This window comes from Papilio machaon, chromosome 11 (genome assembly GCF_912999745.1).
Source record: "Papilio machaon chromosome 11, ilPapMach1.1, whole genome shotgun sequence".
In the NCBI taxonomy this organism is placed as follows: domain Eukaryota; kingdom Metazoa; phylum Arthropoda; class Insecta; order Lepidoptera; family Papilionidae; genus Papilio; species Papilio machaon.
Window position 1 is genome coordinate 2,015,424 of NC_059996.1, and position 20,020 is coordinate 2,035,443.

At 33.8% G+C, this 20,020-nt stretch overlaps 3 protein-coding genes across 3 annotated transcripts; 2 read left to right on the forward strand and 1 right to left on the reverse strand.

Moving 5' to 3' along the window:
• The first annotated feature begins 1,582 nt into the window (after positions 1-1,582).
• Positions 1,583-7,906, forward strand: LOC106708653 (MORN repeat-containing protein 5). Its single transcript, XM_045680034.1, has 7 exons — positions 1,583-1,653; positions 3,594-3,652; positions 3,725-3,799; positions 4,075-4,199; positions 5,236-5,422; positions 7,263-7,430; positions 7,593-7,906. The coding sequence occupies exons 2-7, from the start codon at positions 3,621-3,623 to the stop codon at positions 7,813-7,815; spliced, it is 810 nt and encodes a 269-aa protein (XP_045535990.1). The 5' UTR covers positions 1,583-1,653; positions 3,594-3,620; the 3' UTR covers positions 7,816-7,906.
• A 2,101-nt stretch (positions 7,907-10,007) lies between these two features.
• LOC106708666 (dnaJ homolog subfamily C member 21) lies at positions 10,008-14,162 on the forward strand. The gene is made up of 7 exons (XM_014500203.2): positions 10,008-10,471; positions 11,222-11,366; positions 11,741-11,888; positions 12,206-12,420; positions 12,523-12,747; positions 12,952-13,302; positions 13,489-14,162. Exons 1-7 carry the CDS (start codon positions 10,281-10,283, stop codon positions 14,026-14,028), a joined length of 1,815 nt encoding a protein of 604 aa, XP_014355689.2. The 5' UTR covers positions 10,008-10,280; the 3' UTR covers positions 14,029-14,162.
• A 268-nt stretch (positions 14,163-14,430) lies between these two features.
• Positions 14,431-15,333, reverse strand: LOC123721384 (transmembrane protein 230). The gene has a single exon (XM_045680002.1). The coding sequence runs from the start codon at positions 15,326-15,328 to the stop codon at positions 14,981-14,983; it is 348 nt and encodes a 115-aa protein (XP_045535958.1). The 5' UTR covers positions 15,329-15,333; the 3' UTR covers positions 14,431-14,980.
• Between the last annotated feature and the right edge of the window lie 4,687 nt (positions 15,334-20,020).

Here is a 20,020-nt window from a genome sequence, read left to right on the forward strand (position 1 = left end):
GGTTGCACTGAAGAAGACTACAACATAAAATTCAGACATTGTCCCATTGAATTCATTTTCACCAGGAGATAGCAAAACAAAAGAAGCAGTTCATTGTGTATCCACGGCCCTAGTGAATTGAAATACAATCTATCATTGTAAAATAATCTTTACTGTCAGGGAATAAGTATTACATTCCCAGGAAACAATCATAATGGTGACCTCATATTGGTAACAATGCGACCAATGTTAATTTGCGCCTGCATTTGAAACGCTGTACAGTATTGTCAATTTGTACAGATATAAATGTTAATTGTTGTACATTTCAACTTATTTTCAAACTGTAAACATAAGTTTGTCGACCTGTATAGTCTCATAAGGACTTTCTCTGGCACGAATCGGGTACAATTAACGTGGCTAATTAGAGATGCGCCGTGTGGACATTGTCTGCGGGACGGCTGTTGCTACACGGAATTATAGCAATGGAGACGTGACAAATGTACTCTGTTGTCATCCAACGTGTTTGCAGATGGCGGAAGAAGAATGTTTGAATAAATATTTAATAAAGCAACTACACTGAAATAATGAAGTACAAGCGAAAGCTCAAAGAAGTAGTATATCGCGAACAGCACCACACATAAAAATATCAAATACTTTACCGGTCCTCATGATTGGAATCTTTAATAACAAAAGATGATTTTCTGGCCCTTCGTACACAAGACAACGTAAATCTTTGAAACCCGGCTATTTTAGTCGCTAAGCACCTTACTCAATATATAGAGGATCGTACAGAGCGCGTCGCTGACATTTTATTCTTTTATTATAATCAGCCGCTCCCAACTTATTTGTTAAGATTCTCGTGAGAAAGGTTACTGCGATTTTCAAGATGGCTGAGCATCAAGTAGACAATTCGCGTCGACCATTCATCGTTGAGTGTACTGAGTGCGCGCAACGCGATTTTCACGACGCAACCAAGCAATATTAGTTTTTAAGATTTACGTTGCCTTGTGTACGAAGGTCCTTAAATATTATACGAAATTAATTTTAGAAAATCTCAAAGCTCTTCAGCCTATCCAAAATACCAAAAAACTTAATGAAAGTTACATGACGAAAAATTTAATATCTCTATGTTCATATTATTTAACTTAAAAATGATAGCAATCTCTATCCACGTTCTGAACTTTAAGATATAAAACGTGAGACACTAAGATTTAAAGAAATAGAAACTTTAAAGATCCTATAATACAAGTACGTTTGTTACATAACCATAATTTTATAAGGAAGGTTATACCTTTAAATTGTGAATAAATTAATAATTCCATAGATTATAAAGTCGAGACGAAAAAGCTATAAATAATATTAATACTAATGATAACATTTAAGTTATTGAAGTAAAACCTTTTTTAATGTTGCAATACTGAGCATAAAAGGACATAAAAGTTTTTGCTTGTTTACAAAATGATTAAATCAGTGTCAAACTTTTTATACTGTCGACGACTATTTTATATAATTTTGATTTAAATATTTACATCCATAGCAAATGCAAACACTAGCAACTGCAAATCTAACTTTGTAAAAATATATCTGAAATAAATAATACAAAGAATACTTAGCAACTATTTATAGATTCTGTACCAATTATTTTGTACGCTTGAAGCAATTACATAACAAAAGGTAAGATACTATCTTTAAGCATATAATTTGATATACTCAAAGGATAGATAATAGAGCGTTCAACAACGTTCGGCGTTGACATATTGAGACTCAGTTCCGCGGTCACTTGAAAGACAAAGCCAAACTGGCCTTCAAACTGGGTGTAACAGTAGGGCGATGTTGTATTTTCATCCGGGACACCGCCTGTAAAGCGTAATTTTGGCCCAACATAGAATACTGCTTGCACCTCTCAGCGAGAGCATCCCAATATCAGCTTCTTGCATTTGACAGCATACAACGGAGAGTTACTCGAATCGCCAATGACCGAGCAAGAACTCGATAAGAATCGATCGGCATGATTCTCTGGACTTGCGGAGAGACGTCAGTTCTCTCTGCATTTTTACAACATCTACAATGGGAAAGGTTCCGCGGAATAGTTTGAAACGATTCTCGTCGATGTCATCGGACGACACGACAGGCCGCCAGGTACCATCTCCACCATCTAGGTGGCTGGCATTTCAAAACAGTGCGGTTTCCCGTAACTTTCTTCCACGCACACCCACGTTATGGAATGGTCTCTCCTCGAAAGTATTTCCAAACCAATACGGCTTAGGGTCCTCCAAGAAGCAAGCTTACTATCTCTTTAAAGGCCTTCAACGCATCTGCTATTCCTCTGGTGTTGTGGATGTCCATGAACGTCATCAATCACCTCAGTGTTTCGGCCCCTCGTTTGCTCCTTCTCTTACAAAAAAAAATACAACACACAAATATCAATTCTATGAACTTAATTCTACATCTGTACAGATTAAATTTCTATAGAATGTATCACTTTAATTTAAGACTTATTACAGGCAAACATTTCTTTATAACAAGCTTTTGCCTGAGAATTTTTCCGCTCAGAATTAAAAAAAATAGTAATTAATGCGTTATCTGGAATAACGCATCAATTACTATTTTATTTTCAGCATACATCATTTACATCTCTCTTTTTTTAACAACCTATCTGTCTTAAGTATTATGCCGTTTTGGAGTAAGCTAACAAACATCCATTCATCCATCTATCTAAACTAGCATTTATAATATTAGTAAGATAAGATTATTGTACAATTGTATTTTTAATTTCAAATGTCATGACTCCGGAACTAACTTGGCATCCAGCACTAGTCTCGCCATAAACTTTCATTGTATTGTTTTCGATGTATTCATAAGTAAAATTTCACTCTTCCGACATATAAATAATTCATACGACGATTTATTTGACCATGACCGTAGAAGTTATGGTTTGAATACGAAATGCTGGACAGTTACAAATAATTTCTCCTGCGCACACTCACCTTGCGGATATTACCTTAAATAAAAACCGCGTGGACATTGACTCATATCTATAACTATACATTAACATGTTGCATATTCTCCTGTCACAATGTTAGTTGCCATACTCCTCCGAAACGGCTTACCGATGTTTATGAAACGTTATATGCATATTCAGGATATCTGAGAATCGGCTACTATCTATTTTTCATACCCCTATTAAGTTTTTTAAACTGCGGACGAAGTCACTGGTGACAGCTAGTAATCAATAATATTTTATAATCTTACTAATAATATAAATGCGAATGTTTAGATGGATGGATGTTTATTTGAAGGTATCTCCGGAACGGCTCAACGGATCTTGATGAAATTTGGCACAAATGTGGAACATAGTCTGGAAGAACACATAGGCTAATCAATAAGTTTTTTTTAATGCCGCGCGGAAAGAGTCGCGGGCAACAGCTAGACTAGATATATATAAACAAGCAATCGTTTTGCTTATACAAAATATAAATAGTTGACAAATTGTATTTGGAACAAAATCATGATAATTTGATTGGCCAAAATAAAAACGAACATCGTGAAATCGATAGTTACAAATCGTCTACAGCCATTACAATATCAATATGGTCATACTTTTCTTTTCACAGGTCTTTTGAAAGTGAGAACGCTTTGAAATGTCCTCAGACAATGGTAGAGGAAGTTCTGTGTAAGTTTACTTTGAAAGTCACTCAACAATAAAAGTCTACGTATTTTTCTTTAATTAAAATTGTATTTTCAGTACCGAGGAGAAGCGACCGTCGCAGTGGGAGGAGTTGATGAGGAAATTTATTGAAGAGCACAAAGTAGAATGCAAGTCAGTTTGAATTGAATAATTGTCAAATTAAATGTATTTTAATGAAATTATATATATATATATATATATATATTAACTACAAGTTCATTAATCAAGATTCGTTCCGCCGTTCCGGAGACACCTTCAAACAAACATCCATCCATTCTTCTTAACATTCGCATATAATATTAGTGAGATTTTAAAAGCGTACCAAATATCTCTTAATTTATTAAACCAAACATATTTACCAAATATTTAATATACTTAGAAAATTCTACATTCATGGTGTAATCCAGGGCGGTGTCTGTGGATATTCCGCGGGTGACGCGCTCCGCCAAGGAGTTCCCGACGGGCTCCCGCTACGAGGGCACATGGGACGTGCTCGGCATGAGCGGCTACGGACTCTACACTTTTCCTAACGGTAATACTATTCAACAACTCGACAACTCTTAACTTGGACACACTCTTTGAAACACAACTCTTAAAGTTTGTTAGTAGTTGAAACTCTTTGCGACCGCAACCCCGAAAGAAATTAAACCGATTAACTTTTCTTCTTAACAATGTTACGCATCGTTATATATAGCTTTTCAATAGAAAAACAAATAGAATAAAAATGAAAATAAACTTCGTCTCCCGTAGAGTAGACATTTTTAATGAACGTCAGAACCAGCATTGTAAGAGAATCTTGGTGCAGAATTTAATGTCTGATTTAGGAATGTCTATACTATTTTTATGACGTAGCTTTGATTTCATATTGCACCTTTAATTGAAAAAAAAATTTATATTTTATACAAATGTTTTTAATTGGACAGATATAAATAAGAATAAGCTATATAATCGATACCAGCCTAGTTTAACGAAGCTTGTAACGATGTTAGCATTAATCAAAGCACAAAGTCTACGTAACTTGTATCTGTCCTAATTAAACTAATCGTTTGGAAACATGTTTCTGCGTGGCATTTGTTGCGGCAAAGGGACCGAGTACCCGTGTGCCATTTGTTAGACACGGGTGAAATATTTGCCAACTTTGTCGCACATTTTATTAAATATTTAAATCGCTTTTAGATAATTTGGCCAACCTACAGAATTTATATAACTAACTTTACAGTAAACCTTTATACTAAAACAATATTGTAATTTTTAGTAATCGGAATTTTACAATGAATAAAACATTGTAAAATTTACATATTATATGAACACCGTGTCAGCCCTAGTATACGTTTCTCATATTAAATCTAAACAAAGAAGGGGTTCACTTAACTACTATGAGTACGAAAGTTAGTATCCTAATCGAGATGAGTAATACCAATCCATAATCATCCAAACCAAATCTATAACCGTCACATCACTTCATTTAACGCCTAAATAAACAAATGAATGTTAGAAACGATTGATTCAATATCCTTTTTTTTTACAATTATTACACTCAATGATAACTGTCATGATAATTTCCTTAGGTGTGATCTACGAAGGCGAGTTTGAAGATGGTATGTTTCATGGTCGGGGTGAGCTACGTTATCCGTGCGGAGCAGTCTTGTACGGCAAGTGGACGCGCGGTGTGTTGGGAGAGAAGACTCTCGCGTTTGCTGATGGTCTGGAATATGACGAAGATATATGGCCGTACTGCATTATGCCTGACCGAAGGTTTATATTTTTCTCATATCACACTTACATTTATACATATTACATGCTTACGTTGATGTAACTTAGTGGAGGTATTTTAATCAAATAGATATAGTAAGTTGAATGTAGTGTAAAAAGCTCAAATGATATGATTCTTCTAAATCTTTCATATCTTTTAAAATGTTAGTTTTACCATCGTACTAATTGGCAAACAAAGTTTTATTAATCTAGCTGTCGCCCGCGACTCCGTCCGCATGGAATTAAAAAAAAGTAGCCTATGTATTCGTCCAGACTATGAGACTATGTTCTACGTCTGTGCTAAATTTCATGATGATCCATAGAGCCGTTCCGGAGATACCTTCAAACATCCATCCATCCATCTAAACATTCGCATTTATAATATCAGTAAGATTTAACTGCAACATATTTAGATTATAAACAACATGAAATTACCACATCGAATGTTGGAGTCGGACTTTTATTCTCAAGAGCGTTAATACGCGAAATGTTTTTGTACAGTATAGTAGATTTCGGTTTAAAACTTTGCGCTTAATATTTGAATGCGAAAAAAAGTTTTTATTTTTACCTTTGAGACGACATAAGTCTTAAGTACAAAGATATTGTGCAATCTCTAGAAGCATGAATTAACTTATCTATCGCGTGTATTAAATAGGATGTATTCGTTAATTTTATCATAATATCCCCTTATTATGAAAATAATAAATAACTTTATGAATTCTGTTACTTAATACACTACAATTGTATAATTTTATATTATAACGAAAGAATTCGCCGAAAAGGTGAAGCAACTGGTGCCCATAGACATCCGCAATTGCAAATGCGTTACCTACCTTTAATCGACTGAGGAGGAGACGTACAGAAACGGAATATTTCCCCTTCGTATTCATCCCCTCCTCCATTAAATCCACTTCCCCTTCCCATGCTTTCCTTATAAGAAAAGGGTGTGAAGGGAAAGAAGCCTAAAAATAGGCCCCTGGCATGTCTTCGGAGTGGTCGTGGTATTTCATCGGGCGAGCCAGTCCATTCGTGCACCACATGTTGTAGCTGGCGTCTATCACTGTTAACTGTCTCTACCACTGTCTTATGTAAAGTAGCAAGTAAATATTGTCATCTATGTATATATGCTCTGCGAACTGCACCATAATGTTCCAAATAATATAGAACTTATGCAACTAGACATCAAGGTGTATTATTATCCTTGCCAAGTTTTAATGCTATAACAAATTTTAAACTAAAGCTAAAGACAAATCGACGGAGTAACATAAGCAACCGGATTCCCAGTAGCCTGCTGAATTATGAATATGCTACTCCACATCGCAAGGAGTGCGGTCCTGTCACAGTTATAAATAGCCCCCGCCCGCCTCAGTCTCTGGTGTCTACTAAAATATAAAAGGAAATACAAAATCGTCTGTTTCTCAGAGCACGTTCATTTGTAACGTAAATAAAATGTTGCCTCAAAATTACTCTCTTGCCACGTGACAGACAGGTATGAATTATTGCAGACCTTTGCCGCACCTCTTACGACCTCTAATTGGTCTGTCTTCTTTTCGTTATTTATGCATTGGGACACAAAGCCTCGAAAGATATAGATTTACGAGTACATGAACATTCCAAAGAGTATTTCAAATTCGTTTACATACAACTTTTAGGTTATAAACTAAACCACATAAACAATAGATATGGTTTAAAATACAGAGATATTTTGCTATATCTAGTGTAATTCTATGATTTTTTTTATGTTTATTGAGCTCTTTGTTCAGTTACTCTTCAACAATAATAATATTATTGTAAGCAATCTCAAGCATAATTTATAACTTTTTAAATATATTTTTTCCCATAGATTCACCATAGAACACAATAAAGGATTGAAGCCAGCCGGTGAATCTTACACAACACCCGATCAGCCCCCGCGTGAAATACCAAAAGGATTCTACGACACAGGAGACGGATTCTACGATCCCGAAACTAAAGTTGTCTACAAAGCCGATGACCCCACTTCTATTGTCAGGTACCAGGAAATATTATAATTTTTCACTGTGTATTTCGCTCATATTTTCTTCTAGGATAAACTTATGCACTAAAGAACAAATAAAAAGCTAATATTTTGAAATAGGTATAGTTTTCTGTCTATTTCGTATAGCATAGATTTTTCCAATAACCTATCTTTCAGATACCCTTGTGAACTGGAACAGAAATGGATCTTGGAGAACTGTCGCACAAACCCCGAGTCAACAATCGGTCCACGCGAGGACTTATACGAGGAATGGGTCCTGCCCATGACTTACGTGCCCAACATGCAGTCGTCAATGTCCATGTCCATGGCGTCGTTCTCCTATCGGTACAGCATGGACTACGGACATGATTCTGACTCTGTAAGACATAAGATGACTTAGTTTATTACTTACAGATATTTGTTGGAACACTTTGTATATTTAAGGTGTGAACAATCGAGTACGGAATAGATTTTTAAGTCTACAATAGTGCTATCCAAACTGTATGACGGCTCTCTAAATAGACATGAGACATGAGACGTTACCGTGAACACAATTTTAAGTACTAAAGAGACGTAAACGCCGGCATACAGCCACACCTCAGCGTGCGCGTGCGCTTTTTTACCGAATTGCGCCCAACGAGCCCCCATAAAGTTTGAATCTTGTAATACCAAATAGTCCTAAGTAGTAATTTATTGTAAGATGTGTTTACATTACAAGTAATGTCTTACAACAGGATCATACAAATCAAGTCAGCGAGAAATCTTCCAGTTCCACTTCTACATCTGCTTAAGTTTTATTAGTTTTCAATGTTTATTGTTATAGCAAGTATGCTATGCTATAATTTATTGTTACTTGGTTATATGCATATAGGTCAACAATTTTGTTATGTGTATACAAAATTGTTTACCTAAATTTTTATTTTATTTATTACTTTTTTCTTCTAGATAAAACCTTAGCGTTGACGATTAGAAATAATTTAATTTCTATATTTATTGCATTAAATAATAATAAAACATAATTTCATTACTCGCAGTTTTTCCTACCACTTTTAAGTTACCCTAAATTAATAATCCATATTCACAGGATCGCTACAGGGGCCACGTGTGGTTTTTTGGGGGTAAGTCTTTGCAAGATATCACTACGAAACCAAGCGTCAGATTCGCCTCAGCCTCCACAAAAGAATAAGAAACATACACTGTGATTTATACATTCGTCGTTTTCCTTTTAGAAATGTTTATCGTTTTATCTTTTGTAATTTTTACTTTTAATAATGATACTATAACTCACTGAAAAGTCTTTTTCCCTTATCGCTGCAGTTGGAATAGGTATACTTTACTTTTAAGCGTTCGAACTATTTTTTTGAACTTTGATTAAGTACTTTATATAGCATGTGCCGATTTCGAATTATATAAAGAATAATCATTTTACTGTTAACTTCGCATAAAAATGGATGCTCACTACAAAAACAACCTCAATTTTACACTAATTTTTACAAGAACCTATCGAAATGTAAAGACAGCAACTCTAGTGGATAAATTGTAATGCATTCATAAGCCTTGTTTCCTCATGTAATGTACTATGAATAAATTAGAAAACAAATTAAGTCAGGTACAACCTACGTGTTCCCACGATGTACAATACATGCTGTACAATAAATACACTGACAAGGGTCGGAGCTACAAGCTACATAGGATAGCATATTTGGTGCCTAGCGTTCCTTTTGATGTTGCAGATATCATATTTTGTGTTTAAAATTAAAAAGCCTTATTACCATGGTTTTCAATGTAAGAAAATTATTTATATCGCATGCAAAGATAATGACAGCACCGAGAAAAATATTAACCGACAAGGGACAAGGCTATCTGAATTCTGAACTGGTGGGCAGAGTGGTCATAAGCTCATAAGTAAAAATTTAATTATGACAACTCACTAGCGCTCCCCTTAAACGCCAACGTCAAAAAATTCCCAACGCCAGCGGCAAAAATGTAACAATGTCACAAGATCCTCTTTGCACTTTGTACTGTAGTTGTAATGACATTTTTTATTTTATGTCAAGTTGATTTTATCTATATTCTGACAGAATCAACCGCGATAGCAGCGCTTCAGGTATCCTTGTTTGACGAAAACAACAAAAGACCGCTGGTGGCTTTTTTCGCCTAACTTTAATGCGCCGGTTGCACATTATGTTAACAACAATAAAGCTAACCTTTTTTCAAGAATCAAAATGTTGTAAATTAAAGCTATTTAAATAAGGTTAAAACAGCAGTCGTGTGATAAAATAAAATTGATAGGTAATAAACGAAAACAAAAACGTCATATTGACAATACCAACTTAAATGTTGTCCGATCAGGATTTTTAAATGTCGTTTTAATAAATATTTAGGGATAAACCGAAAAATAAAAAAAGGTTGTTTAGATCCCGAAAATATTATAATGTTAATTTAAATTGCATGGATTTCATTTGGATAATAATAGAGCAATTAATTTAATATACAGAATACTAGAATTAAAAAAGACGATTTGTGTGTTAAGTGAAACGTATTATTAAAGGGTAACATTTTACATTTGTAGTTGTATTTTGAGGTAAAAAAAAGTATGGATGACGAATGTCGTGCTCGTGCTAAGTAATGGACGATGTCGATCGCTTTTGCTTAAATATTTTTTTTAATGAGTTATAGTCTATTGCCTGCCAAGTTTTCAATTTATAAAATTAGCTTAGTTTATGTCTTTAATTATGAAGTAAATTAAATCTTAGAAAATATAAAATAATAGTAAAACCGCATATCGTAAGGTTAACGTTTTCAGTAAAAACATTCACTTTTATTATTTGTTACTTATAAACGGAGATATATAATGTTAGCAAAATGAAGTGCCACTATGATGTATTGTGCATAACGAAGGAAGCGAGCTCTTCTGAAATAAAGAAGGCATATCGCCAACTAGCATTGCAATGGCATCCAGACAAAAACTTGGACAAACTGCAAGAGGCTAAAGAGCAGTTCCAACTGATTCAGAATGCTTATGAAGTCCTCTCCGATCCGCAGGAAAGAGCTTGGTATGTTTAAGCTTGCATGATCTTTGCGAAAATTTGCGCAATTCAGTGTCATGTTGATTTATAAATAATAAATTATTTTACCGCAATATTGTGCAAGTCAGTCACTTTTATTTATAATCCATTCCTAATATTGACCTATAGTATCTGCTTAAATGGTCTAAATTATTTAAAATGTGTATTGATCTTATTAATATAGTTAAAAAATTATATTTCAATATAGAAGAATAAAATGAACATAAAAATATTATTTTCTAGACTTGATCAAACCTTAACTTTATTCTTATACCAGTTAAAAGTAATTCCTGAAATTATTGAACTAAACAAACTGTTTTTTTTTATGAAAAGGTGGCAAACGAGCAAACGCTCACCTGAATTCGCCGAAATAGCGAGGCGACCGTTGCCCATGGACATCTGCAAATGCAGATGCGTTACCTACCTCTAATCAATGGAGAAAGGGACGCACAAAAAGAGGATATTTCCCCTTCCTATGCGTCCCCTCCTTCGCCAAATCCACTTCCCTTCCCATCCATTTCTAATAAGAAAAGATTGTGAAGGAGAAGAGGACTAAAATTAGGCCTCCGGCACCACACTCATCAGACTATACACAGAATTACTTCCACTTCACGCCTGTCTTCTGTGTGATCGTGGTATTTCAACGGGCGAGCCGGCCAATTTGTGCAACTGATGTTGTTGTTGCTGGCATCTACCACTGTTTATTTCACATAAAATTTTATACCATCTATGTTTTAGGTATGATAATCACCGAGAACAGCTTCTTAGAGGTGCAGGTAGTTCATATAATGATGACAGTCTTGATGTTTACCCATACTTTAGTCCGTCCTGCTATAAAGGCTTCACTGATGATCCCCAAGGATTTTATGGAGTATACTCTGAGGTAAGTATTTTAAAATTATTTCTTTACTAGAAATTCAAAGTAACTATAATAATGGCTCCTATGAATAAGGGCCAATGTGCAAATTGAAAACTTTACAGGAAATGCTCCCAAAGTTTGAACCATGTAGAAAAAAATGCTGCATAGGCCCTTTGTTACTTAGGCCCTTATACATAGGACCCATCAATAAGTTGCCACTGCTGAAATACCTGTTCTAAAACATGTTATATGTTTCTTTTTTTAAAGAGAATGAGGGGTAATTGGAATGGAAAGGATCTAACCATGTCATATTTTCTTAAATATAATTATTAAATTCAATAAATTATATGGTTTTTGTTTATTCTTTAAATTTCTAATTGTAATATTTATATTTTCAGGTATTCTCTAAACTAGCATCTGAAGAAACTGATTTTCTTGATGATCCAGAGGATGTAGCTCAAATTCCTAAATTTGGCAACTCAACTACTCCTTATGAAGAAGTGCACGAATTTTACGCCTTTTGGATGGCATTTTCAACCAATAAAAGTAAGTTTGTATTTATATAACAGCATATTCAAATTACATACTAATATTACATACAAATTAATTAAATGATGTTTACTTCAGTCTTAAGTCTTCAATAATACACTCACTGTAGTAGTCAGTACTCTCAGATCAGGTGTTTACTTGCTTAAAAATTTGTTAAATAATTCTTTTATATAAGAGAAAGGGACAATTATGTGGCAGGAACATAAGTTGATCATTATCGCAACGGCAACATTACATTTGTATACTTACGAGCCTGGAAGAAAATTCAAATTCACTATATCTGAACACTCACTAGCGCCTTAATCTTGTTACAGGTTATGTGTGGTTAGATCAATATGAAATATCCCAAGGCGATAATCGAAGAGTTATAAAATTAATGGAAAAAGAAAACAATAAAATCAGACAAAAAGCTAGAAAGGAAAGAAATGAAGAAATCCGACGTCTTGTGAGTTTTGTACGTCGAAAGGATAAGAGAGTTATTGAACATACAAAATTATTGCAAGCAAAAGTAGAAGAGAATAAAAGAAAGGTAAAAATTATAAGATTTGCACTTATACAATTTTAAATATTTATAATATTCCATCATACTTGTTTGTTTATCCTTTTATTAAAAGAATATTTTATTTTTTAGGCGGAACAAGTTCGAAGAGAAAGGATAATGCAACGGCAAAAAGAAATTGAAGAAGCAAAAATAAGAGAGGGGGAGTCCTCTTTTTTACAAAGTGAAGATTATCACAAGAAACTTAGCGAAATTGAATCACTGTTGGCTGAGGAGTTTGGCCTGTCTTCCGATGATGATACTATAAGTGAAGGTGGAATGGAAAGCAGCAATGAAGAGAGCTCCAAGACTGAAGATGTAAATATTTTTACACTTTTCCACAAAAACAACAATGTTTTTGTTCCGATACTTCTTAATTAGTTTATTATTTTTATATTCTAAAGTTGCCTTAATATTTCATTTAACTGCTTCCAATATAAATTTACTAAAATTAGAACTATTCATTGAATCGTAATATTACGTAAAACTATGATATCATTAATACATTTTATCTCCTAACAGGTTAGTGAACAATCAAAAGTTCCTGGAAAATCAGCTACTAAATCAAAGACAGTTGTCAAAAATCTATATTGCACAGCCTGCAACAAGCTATTTAAAAATATCAATTCATTTGAGAATCATGAAAATAGTAAAAAACACAAAGAGAATGTAGCAAATATGACATTAGAGAATGACATTGATATATCAGACAATGGAGATAATGATGCGGACAATGCTTCTAGCAATGAACATGACAGTGGAAAGATTAACGGACAAACTGAAGAAGAAGGGGAACATGTGGGTAATTCAACATCTGATATTGAAGACAATGATATCAGAGAAACGTTAAGTGATGATTCTGATAAAGTACAGGTATGTCTTGTTTTCTCCACGTACTTTAAAATTAGATCAGCTGATCTTTCACCACATAAACCAAAAAAATATATATATTTCAATTTACTGTTGCGTTTAACAAAAAAAAAACGTTGTTTAGTTTTGCAAGGGAACAGAATTATATTCCTTTAATGTTATTGCTAATTTCATGTCTTTGTTTTTTAGGCTTTACCCAAAAGTCAGAAAAAAAAGAAAAACAAAAAGAAGTCATTCATTCCAATGCCTGAGAGTGAAGGGAATGATAGTCATGACGAGATGAGTTTTAACGAAATAGAAGGTCCAGCTCGAAGTAGAAAGGCAAAGAAGTTCAACATGCTAAAGAGCCAAATACAGGCTAAAAAAGAAGCTAATCTAAAGAAAGGATCTCAATCACAAACATCTACAGAAAACTTGTACGAAGTATCAAGCACAACGCCAACTGATGATGCATTGGGCGAAGCAGCATTACCCAGGGATAGGCCTGCGTTACCTAAAATGCAGAGGAATATTAAACCAAAGAAACCGATGGAAAGGAAACCAGTTAGAACGAAAACTAGTGAAACGGAAGATTCAAGCACCGCTTTGACTCTCAGATGCGCCATCTGTCAAACAGATTTCCCTTCTAAAAATAAGTTGTTTGAACATCTGAAAAAGACGGGCCATTCAGTGCCTCTTCCACACACGAGCTTCACACAAATGAAGAAAGGCAAGAGAGCTAATAGATAAATGTGCAATCAAATTAGATAGGATTTAAACTATTAATTATATTCATTGAGAATCTTTGTGATTTTCTTCAAATCTCTACAATCTGTAAAGTGACTTTATCAATTTATTTATTAAATTATGATCACTCAATAAAATATGCCTAAATAGTTTGTTTTATTTTTTATTTGTATTTTAAACATTGCACAAACCTTAAGAATATATACATTAGTAATAGATATAGCTCATTTCTTTCATGACTAAATTTTTTTTTTATATTTTTCTAACATTTTTTTCATTTAGAATGAACCATGCGATGCAAGCCAATTAGACACAGATTGAATAAAAGTCATTGTGAGACAAAAATGTTTATTATTCATAAATATTTAATGAATTCTAATAATACAGAATTCATTTTTAGCCTAGCCTATGTCACCTATCATAAGCTTAAGATAAATTATGAATGCATCTAAGTACTATATCTACATCAAGTAAAAGAAAACATTTCACTTAATAGTTGGAGCATGCATCATTCTGATGGCTATTTTTTGTACTTATCTGACTAAAATTTTGAATTATTTACCTATTGTTATTAAGGATAATTTTAATATATTCTTCTCAAGTAGGGTTGGTTACGGACAGGTGGCTGGCCGTAAAAAATATTAAGCCAACCTTTAGGGTTTACAAAACCTAGTGTGCCAACCCCATATGAGTAGGTTAAGACCTTGGAGATGATTAACTGACTAAAATTATATTCACATTGCATGACAGTAAAATAATATGTGCCTAGCTCTAAAAGATTTCTAGTGATTATACTCTTAGTGGTCATTGCTTCACTAATGTTTTATTAAAACAACTGTAACTCATCCTCACACGTTATAAAAACATGATATTCAATATTTTAAATATTGACAACATTTTGGTATCTAATATTATATTAATTGCACTTTAAACAACAAAAATAATGGAATTAATACTATTCAAACTCAGGAATGTCTGCGAAGCTGTAACCTGGATATTCTTTGTATGCATAAAGTGCTATTCTTATATGGTAGGCGCCTGGCAAAAACATGATCCCACCTAAAACTATCATCGGCCATAAACGATCAGAATATTTCGTGTCTATGTGACCAGTTACTATAAGACTGCCCACTGTAAGTAAAACTGTACCAACAATGAACAAAAATGCGGCTAGACTTATAGCTTTCCAAGGTATCCTAGGCGGTGGAACTTCAAACTGGGAATCAGAAAATCCACTGTCATCATTTGGAACTGGCGTATAGCCGTCTGGTCTCCGAAATCGAAACCGCGACATCTTTGCCATCCAGGTTTACCTAAAATAACATTGTTTAATTATTAAAAGTTTATAATAATACATTTTTGCAATTTGAAACAAATTAAGATTTATTTACCGGTTAATTGATGAAAGTTTCTAAAATATTAGTTCGAAATAGAAACAACAAATTAAATTCGACGCCTTATTCCAATTCGTTATTTTTATGTCAGCTGTCAGTCAATGTCACTTTCCAAATGCCAAAATCTGACAAAAAAGACTTGCTTTGGATACTTGCATTAACTAAAATAGAAAGAAGAAATCAGTATAAATGGAAGACTTATATGACCAAATTTATATTGCATAAATAGAAAAAATGCGCAAGCAACATATGCAATGTTGTTCTGGGTTCCTGTGATGTTCAAAACTTGTCAATGTGTTCTTTTTTATATTCGGATCAAGCACATAACTGTAACTGCACATTATCATTACCCGCCACAACCAACAATTTCAAACAACACATCACGGCTTCAATTCCACTCAAATACTGTTAGCCGTTAGTTAACCTTGTTAAAATACAGTTAGAAGATTTTCGAGATTTCTCACACGATTAATCTATTGGTGTAGTCTGTATATTATAGTAACACAAACAAAGTAGGACAGGACTGCAGCTTCAGTTGTCCTTGACCCGATGCGACGCACTGCAGCGATCGCGCGAACCACAGTATCGTGGCTCGTGGCACACCATTCACACCCTTGAACTATTCATTCTTCATTAACTTCAATGCTAAGTGCTGACGGCAGTTCTTCTTAGTAACAGAAAGTGGCGAGGCGTTTAGATTTGTTATCTATTAAATTGTCTTTTAAAATAAGATATATGAGTTGCTAAATTCAGAATTGATGAGATATCGCTTCACGATTAGTGGAGTAACTTAGCAATCTTGATTGAAAATATGTCGGAGAGTTCCCAACGAGGAGAAAAACAATGGTTTGGAGTGATGTTTTAGGACCGACATACATACTTTTGATGGCATTGAATTAGTTTCATTCGTCTAGAGTCATTTGAGTTAGTTACTTCAGTTGAATCATACTAATATTATAAATGCGAAAGATTGGATGGATGGATGTTTGTTACTAAGTATCTCCAAAACGGCTTAACGGATCTCGATGACATTTGGTACAGATGTAGAACATAGTGTGGAAGAACTCGTCATAGGCTACTTACTAGGTTATTGTTTCACTCAAACACGCGGACGAATTGGCGGGCAAAAGCTACTAGTCATAATTCGAAAACGAGAACGCCATCCAAACAATTTTAAGTAAAGTTGTAATGGTTAAGAATTATTTTACTGTTACACATTTGAAATTAAATAGTAACAATATTTCATAAATTTGGCAACAAAGTAAGGTTTGGTTCTTGCGAAACATAACGAACGGAAGTGAACTTACCGTTGCCAAATCATAAAACGCATTTGAACTAGTTTACTTAATGATAACCTATAACCTTAAAAAAGTTACGCATTAAATAATTTTGTATAATACGAATTTTTACTTTATATTATAACTAGCTGTGCCCGCCACAACTTTGGACGCGTGAAATATTGTCCTTTGTAGCAATTTAATCATTAAAGCTTTAATTACTTTACTTAAAATTATAAAAGATTACAACAAAACATTAAACTTTCAAAACATTCACATAGGTTTTACATATTACCATACAAATTTTCATCCCCCACCTTTGAGGGTAAAACCTTTACAAACTTTAAATGTCATATTTATTTATATAATACTAACAGTCTGAAAAGTTTCAAGCTTCTAACTATAAAAAATGACAATAGAAACGGAAGCATGCAAATTTACATCCTCGCTTTCAACCACCTACAAACCTTTTTTCGCGTTAAAAAGTAACCTAAGTCCTTTCTTAGGCTCTAGACTATCTGTGTACCAAATATCATTTATATCGGTTCAGTAGTTTGAGCGTGTAAACGATGCAGACAGACAGACATAGGTACTATAATATGAATTAATATGAATAAATAGCTTATTGTGGCAATCCTGGCATTATCTTGTAGAGTAAAAACAGATAATTTTTTGAAAATTTTCTATTGAAAAATTCGAAAACTTCTGTATACCATGTTTACTTGCGTCAACTGCTATAAACATGGTGGATTATTCACTTTATTCTTGCATTACGAAAATGTTGATAGCAAATTAAAACTTTGTTAAATTAAAAAAGTTTCGTTATTAAAGGTCGATTTTTTTTTAGTTGGAAATTTCAAAATTTCAACGTAGTTAGTGAAGTTGATATAAAGTTTCGTTTGTAAGGCTACTTCAAACAATAAGTAGACCACTTGTGGCTTCATGCTGGAACATGGATTTTGATAAGTATACTTAAAGTTTAAGATGGCTTTTCAACGATCTATGTACTCATATCAGTAAGTAAAAACGATACTATTACTAAGAGATCGGATTATTCCAGTAATAGTAAAACCGAGCGATGATCTTTTTGAATTTTTGAGACCACTTCACAGAGTCTTGGTCTTGAATGAACAGTACTTTAATAAAAATTACAGTCTTTGTAATGTTCTATATTAGTCTATTAACCGTACTTGTGATTTGACTCCCTTACTATGTAAATATATTTCAAACCCTCTTATCACCGGATTAAATTACCATCGCTACTTAGACGAAAAAAAAATCGAACCTTCACAACACAGAGCTTTACAATTACAAAACACTCTACTGTACTATAACCTTGATTCATTTTTACAATAGAAATAATAGTTCTACAGCTCATAGTAACAATTGACCGGGCTTTATTCTAGCGCGAAACGCAATCGTTCCCAATGTTATACGTAGCTGCAATGTCAACCTAAAGAAAAGACAACTTTCTTATTCCCTTTTGTAAAGCTTGAATAGAATAACAAATAGAAATATCACAGCTTACAATAGCTGGTGACACTGAAAATTGTCACGAAATAATAGTTGCTTCTTTTTACCGCAATACCCAAGTAACGAATACTAAACCTTTTTTTCAATACTAGGTGAAAATAATGAATCAATCAATCCTACATTATATAACTTTCGTTGTTTTTACGAACAATAAATCCTATATTAAGTGGCTTCTTGACAAGAATGTAGTTATTATACCTTACTAGCTTTTAGCCGCGACTCCGTCCGCGCGGAAAAAAAATAGGAAACGGGTTAAAAATTATCCTATCTCCGTTTCCTGGTCCTAAGCTACCTGCCCACCAATTTTCAGTCAAATCGATTCAGCCGTTCTTGAGTTATAAATAGTGTAACTAACACGACTTTCTTTTATATATATAGATTTAAATTCAAATCATAAGTTCCGAGAATATAATAGAATTTAAAAAAACGTTGAATAAATGGTAATTTTAAAATGAGTTATCGGGGAAAGCTGATATAAGAAAGTGATATCACATTATTATGTAACTTAAAAATATATATATATATAAGCGCTACTAACATGCAGTATGACCATGAAAAGTTATTCCTAACTATACATTCTTGTATTATTAGTTTTGGATCAGCAGTATATGGTAGGGCCTCTTGAGATCGACTTAGTAACACTTAGTAACAGACCGGACCTCTGGATCATTGCCAAAACCAACAATGACACTTAACACGAAGACAAAGCGGCGATACATCGATCAATATTAAACTATAACTAAATGGCTTTCTAAAATATATTAATAAGCAACAATATAAACAACTGAATGATAAAAACATTGCCGTCTAGGAACAACCAAAAGAAGTGATGCTTTAAAGTGAAGCGTTTACGTTTACAGTAAAAAATAAAGCGTAGAAACTAAGCGTAAAAATAATGAAAACAGACGTAAGGAAATTGTGTGCTTTCCTAACGCATCCCTTTTCAGGCCAGACGTCAACAATTGTCTGTATTCCTATGAATATCGTGTAACCTATGCGGATACCTATATATATAACCTATGTGAATAGTAATCTATGCGGTATAGAACCTTATGGTAAAGGGAGCGTGTAAATCTGACGTATTTAGGCCGTGGGCAAGAAATAGGCGATATAGAGAGCGGCGCCACGGCGAAGCGGGGCGATGTTATTAAAAGTATAGGACAATACAGCGACGCGCACGAAACGAGCGGTAGCGGAGTGCCACTTTTGTTTACATGGCCCCGCTACGCGCCCGTCGCGTCGCCCTGCTCGTTGCAAATTTCGTACCCGCGGCCCGATGCTCACACTTTACTAAGAACTATTACTTCTATCTACATATATTCTATTTGTTTCTAATTATGTTATTTATTGAAATTGAAAAAAAAAACTATTTTATACTAAATAAATAGAAGATTTTTTGATTAGTATTTCATTGTATTTCTAACGCCAATTGTTAGAAAATTATAAAACCAATATGTTTAATCATCATCATCGCCCTGGCCTTTTCCCACTAACGTGCGGTCGGCACACAAGGTTTTATAAACCTTAAAGTTTAGGCTTAAGTTTTTAGGCCGGCCGCCTGCCTACCTACACTACTTGGGAGGAATTTCTTAAAATTAAATATAAAATAAACTAAATAATTGAAAATGACTTCTAAACATACATCAAAAGAAAAATGAGTAAGTAAACAATAAACAACAAAAGCTTTAAGCTCTTGTCGCTACTAGTTAATGATCACCATATACTTCAGTGGTACTGTTATTCTTTACCACCTCTATATCCTTGATAATCATCTTGCATAAAACCAATATG

What these genes read in the sequence shown, in the direction of transcription:
- LOC106708653 (XM_045680034.1), top strand. Translation starts at nt 3,621, where the DNA reads ATGTCCTCAGACAATGGTAGAGGAAGTTCTGT. An exon ending in AATGGTAGAGGAAGTTCTGT is followed by an intron (nt 3,653 to 3,724) that starts GTAAGTTTACTT and finishes TTGTATTTTCAG; the next exon opens with TACCGAGGAGAAGCGACCGT. An exon ending in GAGCACAAAGTAGAATGCAA is followed by an intron (nt 3,800 to 4,074) that starts GTCAGTTTGAAT and finishes GGTGTAATCCAG; the next exon opens with GGCGGTGTCTGTGGATATTC.
- LOC106708666 (XM_014500203.2), top strand. Translation starts at nt 10,281, where the DNA reads ATGAAGTGCCACTATGATGTATTGTGCATAACGAAGGAAGCGAGCTCT. An exon ending in TAGAAGAGAATAAAAGAAAG is followed by an intron (nt 12,421 to 12,522) that starts GTAAAAATTATA and finishes TTTATTTTTTAG; the next exon opens with GCGGAACAAGTTCGAAGAGA. An exon ending in AGAGCTCCAAGACTGAAGAT is followed by an intron (nt 12,748 to 12,951) that starts GTAAATATTTTT and finishes ATCTCCTAACAG; the next exon opens with GTTAGTGAACAATCAAAAGT.
- LOC123721384 (XM_045680002.1), bottom strand. Translation starts at nt 15,328, where the DNA reads ATGGCAAAGATGTCGCGGTTTCGATTTCGGAGACCAGACGGCTATACG.